Source organism: Bos javanicus, chromosome 21 (assembly GCF_032452875.1).
Source record: "Bos javanicus breed banteng chromosome 21, ARS-OSU_banteng_1.0, whole genome shotgun sequence".
NCBI lineage: Eukaryota > Metazoa > Chordata > Mammalia > Artiodactyla > Bovidae > Bos > Bos javanicus.
The window spans coordinates 3,637,375-3,656,712 of NC_083888.1; the positions used below are offsets into that span (position 1 = coordinate 3,637,375).

The 19,338-nt window shown below is 43.0% G+C and overlaps 1 protein-coding gene across 2 annotated transcripts in view; it reads right to left on the minus strand.

Moving 5' to 3' along the window:
* GABRB3 (gamma-aminobutyric acid type A receptor subunit beta3) overlaps positions 1-18,648 on the minus strand; it is a 285,246-nt gene extending 266,598 nt beyond the window's left edge. The window contains exons 1-3 of one of the 2 annotated variants that reach the window (XM_061394206.1): positions 18,514-18,648; positions 17,564-17,655; positions 17,287-17,354 (exon numbers count right to left, since the gene is read on the minus strand). In XM_061394206.1, coding sequence (XP_061250190.1) covers positions 17,287-17,354; positions 17,564-17,655; positions 18,514-18,593 — 240 coding nt within the window. In that variant the 5' untranslated portion in view covers positions 18,594-18,648. Of the gene's footprint in view, positions 1-17,286; positions 17,355-17,563; positions 17,656-17,786; positions 17,965-18,513 lie in introns of those variants that run through there. The other variant, XM_061394205.1, reaches the window with a different exon arrangement.
* Between the last annotated feature and the right edge of the window lie 690 nt (positions 18,649-19,338).

Below are 19,338 nucleotides of genomic sequence, written 5' to 3' on the forward strand. Positions count from 1 at the left end.
GTGTCCATCACTGACTCGATGGACATGAGTTTGAGTAAGCTCTGGGAGTTGGTGATGGACAGGGAAGCATGGTGTGCTGCAGTCCATGGGGTCACAAAGGGTCGGACATGACTGAGAGAGTGAACTGATATAAAAATGGTCAACTCTGACCCCGAAAATAACTTTTTTACAGTGTCTTAGGCTTGATTTCTGATAATTTTAGTACTCAAATATAAAAGTTATTTGGGGAAATATAATTTATTCTGTTTCATTCAAAACAGTGACCTGAAGTTGTGATATTCCTTATATATTTAATAGAATACCAAATATAAAATTAAGACAAAGTCAGTTTTTATATAAAGCCAAATTAATGATATATTTTTCTTGTTAGATGAGACTGTGCTGGAGTCATGGTGAAGTTAAGAATAGTTTTGGGGTTTAACTCAATTTCGTAAGCTATTGTTCTCTTTCCATTAACCAAAAGATACACTTATTCTAGAATATTAAATATAAAACAGTTTTTAGGCAAATCAGTGGATCCCAAACAAACAGATCATTTCTTTAAAGCTACTTGGTTACGTATATCAAACACCTAAAAATATTCATACTATCTGACTCAGTAATCCTCCTACTGAAATATTTCTCAAGAAAAATATGCATAATAATTTACACACAAGGATACTCATCAAAACACCATTTAGTGTATCAGAACAAGCAGCTAAACATATAATAGGATAATATTAATTATACACTGGCACCCCACTCCAGTACTGTTTCCTGGAGAATCCCATCGCTGGAGGAGCCTGGTAGGCTGCAGTCCATGGGGTCACTAAGAGTTGGACACGATTGAGTAACTTCACTTTCACGCAAGAAAATAGCATATAGTTCTTAAACTATCTGTAAAATATGTTCAGTATGGAAGTGTCTGTAACATAAAGTTACATGCAAAAGAATGATAAAAACTTATCCATACAGTATATAAAATACACACTTATATTACATGTGCATGAAAAAAAAAAGAAAAAAATACATCCAAATGTATTTTTCTATCTGTTCTAAATTTTCATAGTGGGGAATTTTTTTTTTATTTTGGAAAACAATGGACACTTTTATTTACTTCTGTTCTTCTTATATTTTCCTTTGAAAAAAGTGGAACTACTGGGAGTGTTTGCATCCCTAAAGTGGAGCCCATCATCCTCCTAGGGGCAGCCACCTATGGTACAGAGTCAAGGTGGCTCAGTAAAGGTGCAGTGAGTACCTAAATTCTCAACAGGCAGGCACACTGCTGTCCCCAGCCTTCTTTTCACAATATAAGGTCAGAGAACATTCCTGCAACCACTGTTAAGAACATGGCATGCTAACGCAAAGTCACATGTTATACAGAAAACTTCCATGGGTGTTGTGATCATTTACGAAGTTCACAGCTGGATAAGGGAGAATTTCTGCCTTCCTTCTCACTTAAAGATTCTCCTTCCTACTTGCCTCCTGTCACACCTAAAGAGAACATTCATCAGAGTATCTGCTAAGGCCTGCAGCTCTGCTAACACCTTGGGTTTCAGCACTTGCTCTGCTCAGGTTGTAAAACCTTAGTGACTCTGTAGGTGGCTCCCCCCAGGAGGATGATGGGCTCCACTTTAGGGACGCAAACACTCCCAGTAGTTCCACTTTTTTCAAAGGAAAATATAAGAAGAACAGAAGTAAACAATTTAATTTTGCACAGTATAAATTGGCATGTATCTGCTTTTTAATTACATATGGCCAAATGTCCCAGCATCTCGATCATTTCAAGAGAAAAAAAAAACATCCAGTTTCTTGTCACACTTTTACCATTTCAATCCCATCTGTAGCTCCCTTATGTCTTTTCCGTGCCGTCTAGTCCTATTCAGTCTCCTCCAAACTGCTTTCCAGAACACTCTCAGCATCTCCTCTTTTCTCATCCCCACCTTCACCGTCACCGACCCCCATATCTGGCACAGGCTGACGAGTACTGTCTGACTCACTCCTGGACTCCCGGCAAGCACCCTCTCTTCCTGAGTTTCTGCTCAACTTCACTGGCAGTGACAGCTTGCCAGAGCTTCAAGTCTGAAATGACAGAGGCAACATGTGAACAGGCATGCTAAACTGGAGACACGTGGAAAAGCCCAATCTACTGTCATTTGGATCTATGCTGCTGAGGGTTTCTTTGGCGGATGAGAGCAGTTGTATTCTTAAACCTGAAGTATTTAGAGTGAAGGCGACTGCACAAGAATATGCTCATCAGCACAGCACAGGTGGACCAAAAAGTCATGAAAGACAATACAAGAGGAATTATTAAGTAATATCAATTATTTTGAGAATTAAAAAAGGAAACATTCACTGCATTGCCTCTCCCCAGTTAGTTCCATAGTTAACTTACAAATGCAAGATGCTTTGATAAGCCTGGAACTTTCAAAATCTATAATATACAGCTAATTCTGGACTGGTTTTTCCAGTAGTCTTGTACGGATGTGAGGGTCAGACTATAAAGAAAGCTGAGTGCCAAAGAATTGATTTTGAACTGTGGTGTTGGAGAAGGCTCTTGAGAGTCCCTTGGACTGCAAGGAGATCCAACCAGTCCATCCTAGAGGAAATCAGTCCTGAATATTCATTGGAAGGACTGATGCTGAAGCTGAAGTTCCAGTACTTTGCCCACTTGATGCAAAGAACTGACTCACTGGAAAAGACCCTGATGCTGGGAAAGATTGAGGGCAGGAGGAGAAGGGAATGACAGAGGATGAGATGGTTGGATGGCATCACGACTCCAGGCACATGAGTTTGAACAAGCTCCAGCAGTTGGTGATGGACAGGGAGGCCTGGCACGCAGCAGACTGTGGGGTCGCAAAGAGCCATGGGGTTGCAAAGAGCTGGACGTGACTGAGCGACTGAACTGAACTGAATTCTGGACTAACCTATTAGAGTAAGCGTCAATTAGATACAGCACGTCTCTCTGAAGTACCAAAAATATTGTTCTGCCATAATACAAATATGGGTCCCTGACACTTCCCTTTTCTACCATCGTAACAGGCTCAATAGTCAGTGTGCTAGAATTCTAGCACATTTCTCTTATATTTTAGGGTTTTGTCATGATTACTGTTCTCACCGTTTCCATTATAATGTAGATAGTCTCATAAATCTCTACAGAAGTGTGATCTAGAAGTACTCACACTTATCTGACACAGAATATAGTTCAGTAACATGTGAAACTGATGTGTGAGTCCTTCCTCTGGGTAACTGACAGTATCTATTAATACTGTAGCATGAGCAAATTCTGATTTTCTATTTGCACATTATTGCATAATCTTGGGCAAAGCTTGGAATATCAGGAATTTGGATGGCAATTAGTAGGTGCTTGCTTTCCTGTCAGCCTTTGTTTAGCAAATTTCATTCTACTTTTCTCTGAATTAAGCCGGAGGAAATAAAGAGGACTGTCCTTAACGGTTTTAAAAACAGAAATCTAAAAGGAGAGAAATTACTGAGCTCATTTGATGCTTGGAGTATAGAAATTTTTCAGTCAAAATTCCAGAAAGATAAAAGGAGAAGAAAACAGGAGGTAAGATCCCCATTTCTCACCTCACGAGGGAAGATACCATGCAGGCTGGCAGCCAAGAGACAAGGAAGAGCGTCAACCCCCTTATTTGACCTTTCCTCCCTAATCTCAGTAAACCAGCAGGTGCCCAGGACCTGCGCCCCCTGCTGGTCCTCAGAGATGGTGCAACCCAAGGAGCAGTTACAGATACAACAGTTGCTGCTGCTACAGCTAAGTCACTTCAGCCGTGTCCGACGCCGTGTGACCCTATACGCTCCCCTGTCCCTGGGATTCTCCAGGCAAGAACACTGGAGTGGGTTGCCATTTCCTTCTCCAATGCATGAAAGTGAAAAGTGAAAGTGAAGTCACTCAGTCGCGTCCAACTCTGCAACCTGACGGATTGCAGCCTACCAGGCTCCTCTGCCCATGGGATTTTCCAGTCAAGAGTACTGGAGTGGGGTGCCATTGCCTTCTCCAGTTAGAACAGTGTCCCCCTTTTAATGCCTGACCTTTGCTAGTCCAGACTAGCTGCCATACCCCTTTTATTCTGGGAGAGAAAGAGAAGAAAAACAAAAACTCTGAGGAACATCTATGTGTGGGGCTACGATAAACTATTTCAAAGTGCTAAGTTAGAAAGTCAGTTACTTACCATCTTTAATGTGCTATAACTTCTTCTAACCATATACTTGGAGAAGGAAATGATAACCCACTCCAATATTCTTGCCTGGAGAATCCCATGAACAGAGGAGCCTGGCAGGCTACAGTCCATGGAGTTGCGAGAGTTGGACACGCCTTAGAGACTAAACCACCTACCCACCAGATCCTACAATCCATTATCAGCAGGATTTCACCTATGGTAATCAAATATGAAGTAAACCCTTTGAAAATTACTAATTTTTTCGGTTATTGATTACATCCAAGTTTGAGTCACATTATACATTTTGATCTATATAATCTAAATAGGTAATTTCCTAGTTACATAATAATTGGCACATCCACATTTTTACTCTTTCATAATAAAATTAAACACGTCTCATTTTGCAATCTGTAGTCCAGGCAAGCCCAAGTCTTTGTCCCTATATCCATATAAGTTTTCTTGCTTGGATTTTATGTATAAATAATTTTGTTTTATGTGAGGCAAGGAATCAAGAGGCTCCCCTGGTGGCTCAGCAGTAAAGAATCTGCCTGCCAAAGCAGGAGATGCAGGTTCAATCCCTGGGTCAGGAAGATCCCCTGGAGAAGGGAATTGGAACCCACTCCAGTATTCTTGCCTGGAGAATTCCATGGACAGAGGAGCCTGGCTGGCGACAGGTTCATAGGGTCACAAAGAGTTGGACATGACTGAAGAAATTTATTTTACTTTAACTTTAGCATTAAGTGATATTTCCATATTGAGTTATTTTTCTTAGGTGATAATGGAAAGGTCATTCTTTGGATACAAATGAAGCATTTTAAGGGACTTCCCAGGTGGCTCGGTAGTAAAAGAATCTGCCTGCCAAGCAGGAGACATGGGTTGAGCCCTGGGTAGGAAGATCCCCGGAGAAAGGGAATGGCTACCCACTCCAGTATGTCTTGCCTGGAAAATCCCATGGGCAGAGGATCCTGACAGTCAAAGAGGTCAGACAGGACCCAGCAGCTGAAGTGAAAGTGAAAGTCACTCAGTTGTGTCAGACTCATTGTGACCCCATGGACTTACAGTCCATGAAATTCTCCAGGCCAGAATACCGGAGTGGGTAGCCTTTCCCTTCTCATCCCAGGGATCTTCCCAACCCAGGGATCGAACCCAGGTCTCCTGCATTGCAGGTAGTTTCTTTACCAGCTGAACCACAAGGGAAGCCCTTCAGCAACTGAGCATGCATGCAAAAAACATCTTAACAGCCAGCTACAGTTTTCACTTATAAATTATTAACTATAAATCCAACCCAAATAGTGAACATAAGCACGTTTGAAACCCCAAAATTAAGGAGCCTGAGTGCAGACTGTAAATCCTACTGTTTATGGACAACACATCCTAGGCTTGCAGTGCACAGCACAGGTGACTTGGAGAAAATGGGCCACACTTTGACTGTATGGCTGCAAGCTGCCAGATGGACACCACTTGGACACCCAGTTAAACCACATGCAGTATCAAATGACAAGAAGCAGTGGTCTCTGTAAGGCAAATCAAAGTCTCACGTTTTCAACTGTTCACAGACTCAGAAATCAGGGCTAGAAGGCAACTTAGAGAATCTATTTTAACATACTTGTTTAAAAAAAAACGATCAGCTTGAAAACAATTGAGTCTAATGACTTACCAAAGTTAACAGAAACCCTTCTAGAATCTGAGAATTCTAACTAACTCTTTTCCACTGCCCAGGGCAATTTTGCACATTAGACCCCACAGCCTCTAAAGGTAAAATAGCCAGGAGTATTGAGGAAATTACCCAGATAATTAAAATCCCAAAGAGTTCACAATAATAAAGTAAAATCTCAAACTTTCAGACTAGTTTTTCAATCATAAACACAAGCTTTGGGGCAATACAGTATAACGATAAATAAAGCATGGCTTAGGAGAAAAGAATCTATAGATATATAATATTTCCAAAATAATTTTTTAAACCAGCTCCCTGTGATTCTAAATGCCAGAATCAAACAAGCAAACAAATAAAACCCACGACACTTACAATCAATTAACACTTTTGCATCTCTTCACCTTTCTGAATCGACTTTGGTTTCCGCACCCATTACCACCAGCCAAGCCCAGATCCCCAGTGGGATCTCCACAGTGCTGCAAAGCAATACTGGCCTCTTTTATTCCTGTGGTTCTGGAACAGTCTAGAAGACGCATTTGCCTTCTGGGCTATTGTCACTGACTATTCATGAAAATGGACAAACTCTTCATAGAAGTATAGAGAATTAGTCATACAGGGAATTTTAAACATGTCTTACTCAAGGGGATGTTAAATATATCACCAGAACCTTTCAACCAAAGAAAATCTTATTTTTCATATAAATGAATAACATAAATTATATAATATATACAGTATACTATATAATTTCATTATACATAATATATATTACAGATTATAATAAATGTTATGCAACATGATATATTCAAAGATACATGTCAACCCTCCCTAGTCTGAGAATCACAGCCCTGCCTGTACTTCCTGCCACAGCCCAAAGAAGGAATCTCGAGCCTTCCAAGAAAGCACCTGTCAAGCCCATCAGCCTCAAGGAGACATATTTTGTTCTCAAAATTAACCTACTGTTGTTGGCCCAAGAGTCTTTTTTGCAGATGGTAAAGAATCCACCTGCAATGCAGGAGACCTGGGTTCGATCCCTGGGTCATGAAGATCCCCTGGAAGAGGGAAAGGCTGTCCACTCCAGTATTCTTGCCTGGAGAATTCCATGGACAGAGGAGTCTGGTGGGCTATAGTACACAGGGTCACAAAGAGTCGGACACAACTGGGTGACTAATATACTTGCTCAACACAACTGCGTCTGTTTCTGTATCATTTACTCTTATAATACGAGAAAACAAGGAGGCTTGAAACAGATCTTCCTTCAGTATGACAGACAATATTATTATAGAAGAAAATCTCTGTTTTTTATCAATCTAATTGCAAGAGATGTTTAATGTTCATTTTCATAAAATATTACCCATTCTCATATGCACTAGTAGAATTTTTTAATCAAAATTGTGTCTTCTCTGTGGTTTGGACAAGGTCACAAAAAGAGGCTTTATTAATGCAGTAATTTTCTCAGTTAACATTCCTGGGGACTGGCTGTATTAAAAATCATTCTAATTCCATGGGTTAGGCCCACATTTCCTAAACTATGTTCTACAGAAAACTTCATGAACTAGTAATAAGGTCCATTATCCCCTCACAAAGAAAAAAATCCCTAAACATGTATTTTAAATGCCGAACTTTTCACCCCCCTCATGAAGATTTACAAAATCATTGACATATTAAAGGGCTTGACAATTTCTGCAGTAAAGAAACCTGTTTTACATCTCCAACATAATTTCCAATATTATTCGAGCAGAAACACTGATTATGGGGCACATATGCACATTGTATACAACAATGTTCTTTTTTTAATTATTTAATTGGAGGATAATTACTTTACAATATTGTGATGGTTTTTGCTGTACATCAACATGAATCAGTTATGCGTACGCATGTGTTCTCTTAAGCAACCATTATTTTACCCCATACCACAAGGAATTACATTCTCATAGGGAATTTTGGTGCCCAGGGCCAAAACAAAGGAAAATTCAGACATGAAAACTCATTCAATGGCACAATCAACTACATCCTCACACAGAGGGTGAGAATTATCTGCAGAATGTTTAACAGCATAAAAAGGAATATAGCACAATCAATGCTGCTCTTCATACATTCAGTTACTCCCAACCTCTTTCAAACATGCACTGCTGCTGCTGCTGTTGCTGCTAAGTCGCTTCAGTCGTGTCCTACTCCGTGTGGCCCCATGGATGGCAGCCCACCAGGCTCCCCTGTCCCTGGGATTCTCCAGGCAAGAACACTGGAGTGGGTTGCCATTTCCTTCTCCAATGCATGCAAGTGAAAAGTGAAAGTGAAGTCGCTCAGTCGTGTCTGACTCTTAGCGGCCCCATGGACTGCAGCCTACCAGGCTCCTCTGTCCATGGGATTTTCCAGGCAAGAGTGCTGGAGTGGGGTGCCATTGCCTTCTCCGTCAAATATGCACACTGCTTTGGAAAGGCAAAACATGGTATACAACAATGGTGAGAAATTGTGCTGGGCAGGCGTGAATTTGTGTCAGCTCCTGCAATCACTCCAACACCACAGAAGGCTTCTTGTTCTACACCTTTGGAACCACTATTCTAGACCATAGGAATGGCACTGCTTTCCGGGATTTGGATGTCTTTTCTGCGGCAAGTTCACAGGAATTCATATGTGTAAAGCTATGGTTAATTTCATGCACTTGTGCACAGTTGTGTGCACACTCAGTTGTGTCCAAATCTTTGCAACCCCAAGCCCACCAGGGTCCTCTGTCCATGGATTTTCCAGATAAGAATACTTGAGTAGGTTGTCATTTCTTTCTCAGGGGATCTTCTTGACCCAAGGATCGAACTAGTGTGTCTTGAGTCTTCTGCATTGGCAGGCAGACTCTTTACCACTGTGCTACCTGGGAAGCCCTCTATGTGCTTGACACCCAAATAAGGGAACCTCTCCAATAAAACAAACAGAAGATATAGTTTTACCACAAGGGTCATGTGCTACACAAATGCATTTAACAAGTATTCACCAAGCGTATTCTACATAACAGGCACCGTCCCTGGTGACTAGTCTAGTCTTTCAAGCTGATATACAGACATCTCTCAGATGGATTTTTAGAGTCCTCATGATTGGGAAAAAAAATTCAATGGTATTACAGTGAATTATTCAAATTGTTGTCTCTTTTAAAACAGTTTTTGTTTTGCACAGATTCACAGATTCACAAACAACTTGAAATGATGGGTGACCCAGAAAACTTGTTCCTTCTACTCATTAAAGTTAACAGTTGTAAAGTCTAATTCAAAAAAATTAAATTTTAAAAGAAGAGTGATGTGATACTGAACTAAGTAGCTAACACTTTCGGAGGAGGAAACGGCACCCCACTCCAGGACTCTTGCCTGGAAAATCCCATGGATGGAGAAGCCTGGTAGGCTCCAGTCCATGGGGTCACTAAGAGTCGGGCATGACTGAGCGACTTAGCAGCAGCAGCAGCAGCAGCTAACACTTTATACATATGTACCAAACACAATCAGAGTCATGTACCTTTAAAACAGTAGACTTTGCTATCCTTTAAAGTCAACTCAAAATAAAACAAATGTACTTCATGTCATGAATCACAGCATGACTTAGTAAATATTTTAGATAAAAGGAATTCTTTCATTGTAGAACTTAAGTAAAATATGATGATGTAATCAATAGAATCCATACCCTCTCTCAGACTGATTGGAAAAGCACAAATTAGAACTTTTAAAGAGCTGTGACATTCTCATATCTTAATTATACTCCTATTCATCTGAAATGTTAGTTCCATGCATGCTAAGGTTTTTGTTAATTATATCAATGCTTCTGCAGAAAAATGCAAAAAGGGATACATGAGTTAACACTTACAAATGGCTTCTATTTCTTAATATAGTCTCCTGGTAACCACGGAATAAGAGAATTCTACATCTCCCACCACAGAGATCAGAGGCAAGCTCTCCATCGTGAGCCCTCTTGAATTGACAGGACTGAACAAATTGCCAAGAGATGAAACCTATTTCAGTCCTAGTCTTCCAAATTTTGCTGCTAGAAGAGTCTTCTTAATGGCTGGCATAAATGGCCCAGAAGTAAACTGTGCTGAAAAGCTAGCAAACAAATGAAAACCACTGCAGCTACACTGCACTGCTTTGACACCCAGGGACTGCAGCCCACCAGGCTCCTCTGTCCAAGGGATTCTCCAGGCAAGAACACTGGAGTGGGTTGCCATGCCCTCCTCCAGGGGCTCCTCCTGACCCAGGGAGCCAACCCACACCTCTTATATCTCCTGCATTGGCAGGCAGGCTCTTTACCACTAGCACTACCACTATACTGTATACAATTATACAAATTCTGATTACATTAAGTCCCCTAAAATAAAAACTACATATATCACATTTAGCCTGTAAAAGGTTCTTCTTGGTCATGAGCCCAAATTCTGGGTTATAAAAATATTTCATTGGAAAGCCACCTACCTATTTATTCATGTACTTTTATATCTATTCTTTCATTCATTCTTCACTCCTAGATTTTTCTTTCAACCAATTTCTAATAGACACTAGTATCTATTTATATAGCAACCGTTAGATTTTGGTTTTGCACTATGAAAGGGTGTTCTTAGACACACAGATCTGCCTCATGAGATTTACAGTCTCAAGGCGGGAGGAAAAAAGGGGAAGAAAGCCTCTAAACAAACAAGCACACCAGAATCATACTCACTTGATAGCGATCACTGGATAGTAATCATCACTTGCTAGTGATAAAAGGAAAGACTAGGAGAGCACGGAGAAGTAAACTGGAAGGTCCACTTTAGATGGCAATGAAGGTCATGGGAAAAGGTTAAATCTTATTATAAGGCCCTAAGAAAGCACTTTTTAATTGCTCTGTAGCACAAGGTAGAAAGAAACAGGATCAAGTCCCAGCTTTGTATCAATAGTACATCAGTGCTGTTCCTAAGACTATTTGCTCACCTGAATAATGGAGATGAGAGTAACATCTACCTTAAGATATATTTCACTAAGCTGATCATCAGGTTTGATGGTCAACTATGCAAAATATCTGAAACATTTCATCAACTGCAAAATGACATAAAGCTGTTGTTAGCTGTCATCTCCCTAAGTTATACCTCAATATGCATCACAAGAAAATTTTGAAGATTCCCAATGGTCAATAGGCTTGATGTATTTAAACCAAATGTTCAGTAGGCTTCAAGCACGATGAGAGTATATATGATATGACAGTTCAGGACATAGTGGGGGACAGAGAACCTGGCATGCTGTAGTCCATGAGATCAAAGAGTCCGTCACGACTCGGCAACTGAACAAGAGTGTTATGACACAGAATCCATAGGAGAAAGAAAGATTCTGCTACCAGTGGAAGGAAAGAAGAGCTCTTACAAGATGACAGATTTACAAAATCAAATGTTGAATTCATACTGCTTTATTGGCAAAAATTATAAAGTTTTTAATATATAAATAAGCAGATTTGTGCCATTAATTCAAACCAAGTACTTACTTCTATGTGCAACACAACAGAGGATCTACTGAGCCTGGCAAAGGCTCCAGAAGAGGCTGCTCACGACAAGGCAATGTGCGGAAGATTCATTTTCTGAGATGTAGCAACAGAAGCTTTACAGCCTCCCTGAGGGGAAAGACAAGAAGCGCCCCCTTTGCCTCCCATATCATTCTTTCTAATGTTAAACAGAAACCTCCTTTCATAAAGAGCATATTACATAAGCGCTATTCTCATCCATCTCTAAGGTTCATTATATGCTTCCTTGTCAGTGCCCCAGCATTGATGTTTAATCAACTTAGGCACGAAACATACTTCCAGGGAGAAGTGATGCCCTCAGTAAACAGTCTTACCTCCTAAACACAGCAACCTGGAACCAAACGCCAACGTGCTCACTGGACCTTACCCCTGGAGCGCCTTTCATGTAAGTGGTTTTTCAAACCCAATTGGGTCAGAGAAACACTTCTTCCTTTCTGCTGAGTCATCCCTCAGCTTAAGAGGTAACAAGAGCATTAGCACATCTCCAACATTTAAAATGCTAGTAACAATTCAAAAGCAAGTAACAATTCATATGCTAACTCTGAACTAAGCCAGAGCCTCTCTGAAGAAATCAGAAAAGGACAGTTTTCTAATTTGTGTGTTTTTGGCTGTGATTGTGTGGGTATCTTTACCTCAATTTTCTATGTAGAGCTAAGCCCTTTGTGCTATCACCCAGGCATTTTTGTGCCATGGGCATCTGAGAAGCCAGAGACTGCATTACTGAGTATTAAGGCACTTGCCTAAGGCTAGATGTTCCCATAAATCTAGAAACAACCTGAAACTCCCAATCCCATTAGGCTCTTTGCAGCACAACAGCTGGATTCCTGGGACTCAGCTTCCCTGCCTGAGGACCTGGCCAGGTGCTGGACACTGGGTGCCTCGCGGGCAGAGCAACTCCAGACTCTGCAGCACAGGGAGCGGAGTTGATTAACATAAATTTGATCAAAACAGCCTAAAAGCTGAATTCTCCAGCTAATCCCAGCTCTCTCAAACCAAAGTGACCTTCTCCTTTGCCCACTCTTCTGAAAACAGGGAAGATAAAAGAGAGAGCAAATGCTTCTGTGTTGTGCACAAAAGTCAACTGCACGCATTTTACAGTGAGGCAGCACCGAAGCTGCTTGCTGGGATGTTCCAAAACCATGCTCTTACGTACCATACTCATTTCACACTGAGACATTTTTGAAAAGGAAAATGCAATCAATGGGGATGGAATACACTACAACAAGCATAAGGGACAAATATAGCTCTCATAATAACTGAACACAGCAGATTATATGTCACCTGGAAGGAACTCACAACTAAAAAAAGGTAACAGTTTATTGTTTATATGCATGAAATCAGAAAAAACAATTCTGTAGTTACATGTTCATGAACTATATAGTCCGTGGGGTTGCAAAGAGTCGGACATGACTAATCAACTTTCACTTCAATTTTAATAGATGAATTAAGTGCAGAAAATAAAGTACAAGTTAAATCATAGAACATTAGCCTTTTTATTACTAGAGTTTGAATCTATCTAGTTCTATGTAATATTTGTGGATTAGTAGCTAAGTCATGTCTGATTCTTTTGTGACTCCATGGACACACCAGGCTCCTCTGTCCATGGGATTTCCCAGGCAAGAATACTGGAGTGGGTTGCTATATCCTTCTCAGGGGGATCTTCCCAACCCAGGGATTGAACCCACGTCTCCTGCCTTAGCAGGCTGATTCTTAACCACTGAGCCACCGAGGAAGCCCAATATCCTCAATACTTTAATTAAGTAGAAATTGAGAATGTACAGTTTCTTTCTGAATTAACAAATCAAACAATGGCTTATTCTAGTAATTCAAATTCAAAAAGAACTCATATGACTACTTTAAAATACTGTTCTTATTATCTGAATGATTTTTAAAGAGTTCCAGAACTACTTCACCCTCTTTCAGTAAAAAAAAAAAAAAATTAATTAAACTTTTCTAGTTTTATATTTTAATATTCCCTTACATTTCCTATATTTTCAATAATTGTGTCGCCTTATCCCTCCACCTATCGATTCAACAGGTTTATTTCACACTTGGACCAGTGCTAAAATTTTAACACCAGAATTATAACACATGCACATAAAACTTTTCGGTAGACAGTATACTTTCATATGTACAATCTCACTTAAAGAAATATGTAAACCAAATCTCAACAATTAGTTAACCATGCTTAGTTTTAAAAGATTATCTGAACATTTAAAATAAGAGCTAAAAGAACAAGGGAAGTTATGTAAAAGAAAACGGTTTTTTGTTTGACTGCTGTCAAGTAAGCTAATTAAAAAAAGAAAGAAGTGGAAAATTAGGAGTTTGGGATTAACACACACACTACTATATATAAAATAGGTAAACAATAAGGATCTACTATATAACACATGCAACTCAATTCAATATCTTGTAATAACCTATAATGGAAAAGAATCTGAAAAAGAATATATATGTGTATATGTATATGTTTATCACTGAGTCACTTTGCTGTATGTACACAATAAACTAACAAGATTGCAAATTAACTATATGTCAATTTTAAATAAAGTACACAAAAAGAAAAATTAGAAGCTTAAGAAAAATGGAAATACAAAATATCTCCATTATCAGTGAAACATGTTATAGCAAAACAATGTTAAATACTAAAATCCATTTTGATTGTTAATATAAAACACCAAAATGCATAATGATATATACATGTATATGTATAATGTATCTATTTATTTAATTCTTTGAGGTTAGAGGCATTCTTTGGAGGCATTACCTATATGACCATCAGTAGATAAAGACTGTTTTGCAACTGTTTAAAGAGAAAAGTAATTATTTGCTTCATGTTCACCCTCAAGGTGTCCACTAACAAGAGCACATCTGTCCCACCTTGAGATATACATGCTTTATATATCCTTATTTCAGACGTTAATGGATCTTTATTTCACTAAATATGTTTTCAAAAGCATATCTATGAAAATTTGAGAACAGTTTCAAAGAAGCTTCCATGATCATTTACCCTGAATTTTGTTGCTAACTTTGGTCTTCTCACTCCATCTAAATTAACATCTTTGTCACAATATTCATCTTAAACCACAATTTAAATCATGTCAGTCATCTGCTTAATAATCTTTACAGGCTCCTTAATTCTTGAAAATTAATTAGCATCTGAAATCCTTGGCAAGGCAGAGAAGGGCCTGGGTGAGCAGGGGTTTGTCCTACTTTTTTCCAATTTCATCTTTTGAGTCTCTCCTTCACAATTTCCTGTCCTGCTGATCTATCCATCCATAGCTTTGCCAATTTCTTCTCTAACCCAGAATATCCTCCTCTGTCTATGCCAGTCACAATTCTATTCCCCCTAGTCACCCATCCAACTTAAGTATCACTTCATAAGTTCTTTCAGAAGGCTTTCCCTGTCAGAAGTCCTCTCAGTCTCTCTCTCTCCCCTCCCTCTTTCTGCCTCCTTCCTTCCGCCTTTCCTTCTCTCTCTCTCTTAGGGCATGCCCCTTTCTTTTTTCATAATCTAACAACACTTAAGTTTTGGGTAACTAGTAAGGCGATTAAGGAAGCTCACAAATATAATGCATTGCTTTTAAGCAACGTGATTAAAAACATGGGTTTAATCTTATGCTCACATACTCAGTTTTTTCCCTATAAAATGTCACCTCCAAAATGATACTTAATTATTACTATATATTTGAAGTTCCTTCAGTAAAAAATAGATCAAATACAGCAGCTATGACTATGAGCTATGATCCTGATCATGAGTTATAGGAAATCAGGTTTTTCTAGTGGATGTTTTTACAATCCACTTGTGGAAGGTATTTCAGATGCCAGTTAGTCCATCTATCCAATGGCCTTCAATTTCCAATTTCATCAATTTCCAATTTTTCTTTACCATAAACTTACATAGAGAGAACCACAAAAATCAACATCATCAAAATGCAAAACAAAAGGCATACAAGTATGCTATGGTACATTATGCATAATTACTGGCTTTGGTATAGGCACTTAAAGATTATTCGATATAATGGCTTGTATCCTCAATTTGTCTTCCTATTATTGGGTTCAGAGAAAACTGGGACATTTCAGTTCATAGCGCATGAAGTTTTTAAAGGTGCTAAATATCAGCATGATGTCTAAACAACTGGATAGCTAAGTTTAAAAATTCATTCACAGGAAATGTGTAATGATTTGGAACAAGACATTCTCTATTCCCTGGCTGTTTTAACACTGCACAGAGTTCTTAAAAGTGTCATATCAGTATGTTTTCTTCATTATTTGACATCCAATATAATAATTTTTGACATAAAAATCCACTAAATAGTCTATTAACTTCTATACAAAACTTTCTTCTCTGTAGAATATGAAGTTCCCAATTAAGGAAATCGCAGATTACAGAGTATATCTTGAATATATTAACTTGTTTCCTTAAGGTCATAAGACATACTTTTGACAGAATAATTTTTCAAAAATTTGAAAAAGTAAAATAAATGTGATGTTTTTAGTGTAATATATATAAAGTCTCTGTTTCTTCCTCATGCTTTTAAAAACAACTTATTTATTTATGTTTATTTATTGTTCATACTTGAATATAAATGTCCTTAGTGATATACACTGAAAGAAAAGTACTTTTTAAATCACACATCATAATTTTAAACCTTTAGATTAAGAGTAAAAAATTAATTAACAGTAGTTTCGTGTAGTCAAAGATTTCTTCCTACAAAATCCATACTAGTGTTGGATTTTATGATTTTAGTTTATTGGTAACCATCCACATTTCTATGTTATTAGAATGTTTCTCAAAAAAAACTGTCCATAAAACATCTGCTTGGGAAAAAAAAATCTGAAGCACTAGTTTTAAATAAAGACCTCCAAGATTGTACTTCACACCACTGAATCAGAATCACAGCCAGGGAGTAAGCATTCAAAACAAGTTCGCCCATGTGACTCTGATGTCCACCAGACTTGAGAAATCCATGGAGTCTACCTCATGGCTCATTATATTCTTGGTGCTATATTTTAGAAAGAAAAGTTGCTAAATGATTTCTTCCAAAAAAAAATTTTTTTTTCCAAATTCTCATCCTCACAATTTCTAAAGTGTCACTCAGAAAATGAAACCTGTTTTCAAAAACCCCTGGTATTCCGGTTCAATCAAAAAATGAAAGGGGTCGTTTTTCTCCTCATTCCGTGTTGTCTTCAAGGTTCCTGAGGAAGCCTGTGACACCCACTTCACACCTCTGGACAGACAGGGACCTCCACTTTCCACAGGTCAGAACACAGAATCTCCTCGCATTAACACAGCCCTAAGTGACACTTGGTTCCCTAGCTTTCCACTCTCCCTGCAGAGACGGCCCGCCAGACCCTCCAGCACCGTCAGCACCTCCGACAGAGCCCGGCGGATTGGGTCCGGGTTCCATGTCGCGAACCCGCCCTCGGAAAAGCCACTGGACTCTAAGGAAACGGACCCGAGACAGCGCAGGACACGCCGACCCCCGCCCTCCGCGCTCTCCAGCGGCCAGCACCTCCTCCACAAGCAAGCAACCCTTGAGTCCCCCTCACCCAGAATACAAGCTCCCCCGCAACTGCGCTCTCCTCCCCCGCTTCCCGGCGCCTGTTGCTAAGGAGGCGAGACGACCCCGGGCGGCCTGGGCACCTGGGGGCCGACCGCGGGACCGGCCGGGAGCTCGCGGGCGGCGAGGGGGCCCGCTCCGGTGAGCCCGGACCCCTTCCCACCGCAGGAGGGCGCGCCCTCCGCGCGGCTCCGAGCCTACGACTGCCCAGTGCGCACAGGCGCGCGGAGCAAGGCGCGCGGGCAGGCGGAGGCCGGCGCGGCGAGGACCGCTCCGGTCACCCGCCCGGTCAGCTCGGCCCGGCAGCGAAGGCCTCCAGCCTGGTCCCGATCCCGCCGGCGGGCGCACACGGCGGGGCAGGGGCTTGGGCCCGGGGAGGGTAGGCACTCACCATGTTGACTTCGGAAACCATGTCTATGCTGGCGATGTCGATGTTCATCCCCACGCAGACCGGGGGACCTGCGGAAAGTGCACGACACGGCTGTGAGCCAGGCTCGGGCACGGGCTGCGGCGGCCCCGGGGCCCGAGAGCCGCCGAGGAGGGGGCGCCGGCCGAGCCCTCCCCGCGCGGCCGCAGCTCGGCGGCAGCGGCCCCCGCCTCCCTCCTCCGCCCAGGCCCCCAGCGCGGGGGGTCGCGCAGCCCGCAGCGGCGGCGCACAGCCTACTTACCCCCGAAGTCCGGTCTCAGGCGAATGTCGTAGCCTTTCAGCAGCTTGTCCACCGTCTCCTTCACAAAGGACATGTTCCCAGGATCGTTCACGCTGCGGGAGGGGTGGAGGGGGACAGAGAGAACCGGGTCAGGCGGCGGCTCGCCCGCCCGTGCCCGGCGCGCACACCCGCGCACCCTGCCAGCCGCCCGGCCCGCTTCCCGGCAAGCAAGCCACGACCCTACCTCTGCGCGCAGCACACCACCGCCACCAACACCGGGGCCGAGAAGATGCCGAAAAACCTTCCTCCCGCAAAGCCCCACATCCCTCCGCCGCGCCCCGGCACGGGGGAGGGGGCGCCCCGCCGCCGTCGCGACCCGCAGCCGGGGCTGCTCCTGCTGCCGCCGCCGCCGCCGCCGCCGCCGCCGCGCTGGCCCCGAGCGGAGGAGGGCGCAGGGGGAGGGCCGGGGAGGCGCGCGCGCGGGGAGGAGCGCGGGCGCGGGCGCGCGGCGAGGGCCGGGGCGGGGCGCGCGGGCCGCCGCGCAGCGCGCCCGGCCGGGCCCCGGCTCCCGCGCCCGCGGGGCCCCGGCGCCCAGCGTCCCCGCCGCCTCGCTGGCTGCGGAGCGTGACCCGGGGCTCTGCCGGCCCGGCGCGCGGGCTGCAGCCGCGACCGCGCGGCGCCCGGCAGCGACAGGGGTGGGCCGCGCCGCCAGCTCCGCTGGGCCTCCAGCCGCCCGCGAAGGAGGGGACGGTCGGCGACGGCGACGCGGGCAGCAACAGCGAAGGAGACGCTCTCCACTCCTCCCGACACGTCCCCCCTCAGCCTGCTCCCCGGCCTGGCCCTTTGGCCGCGACCCCCGTCAGGCGGCGGTGCAGGCCGAACCCGCGGCGGCTGCGGAACGCCTCTGCCCGCAGACCTGCGCTGCAGCGCGGGAGGCAGGACGCCGGGCCCGAGGGAAGCCCCTGCCTCACCTGCGGGGCTCCGAGCCTCGCGTCCCCAGGGTCCAGGAGAGCCAGATGGGCAGCAGGATGGCCGGGAGCCCAGAGCACATGGCGCGGCGCCTCTGACCCGACACGGGTCGGATCCGCTCTCCCCCGCAGTCACTGAACGTCTAACGGCGATACGGGGATCCCCGCCCCCGCCCCCACCCACGGGCTTTCCCGCCTGACCCATCCAGCCGCTTGCAAGGCGGCCGGATTAATTATTTATGCAATATAAAGCCATTTTCTTAAACTGGTTCCTTCAACTATTTCTCTCACTCTCACCCCCTGAACATTCCATGTGAGCACTCCCTACCTACTCACATAAAAACACTTAAATGAGTGTTAAAGAGAAACCCAAATAAGCAGGCTTGCTTTATTATCAGAAGCTAAAGTCCGCATCAGACATGGAGACCCTGGACTATCATTCCGAGGAATGGAAAAATGCCTTCTCTGGCGCAGCCCGGAGCTGTCCGTGGTTCTTAATATCAGACTAGGAACCTCGTGTTCTACACGACCGGACCAAACCCTCTGGTTCTCATTTTACAAGACCTCAAGCACCTTGGCCAAGAAACAGACAGATAAACACCACGGTCCACCCTGCCCTGTGTATCATCACTGTGTTCCTGAGTAATGTTTGCTCCCCCAGGGTCATAGGTTGTACATTTTTCTTTAAGAACTGTGTGCTTCAGACTTCTAATATTGAGGAAGATGATTACACATTCCTACTTGTGGAATACTTTGTGCAGCAAAACCTGCAGATCAAGTCCATTCGTTGTTTGATAGACTTCCTCGGGCCATTCCAAGACCTAAATG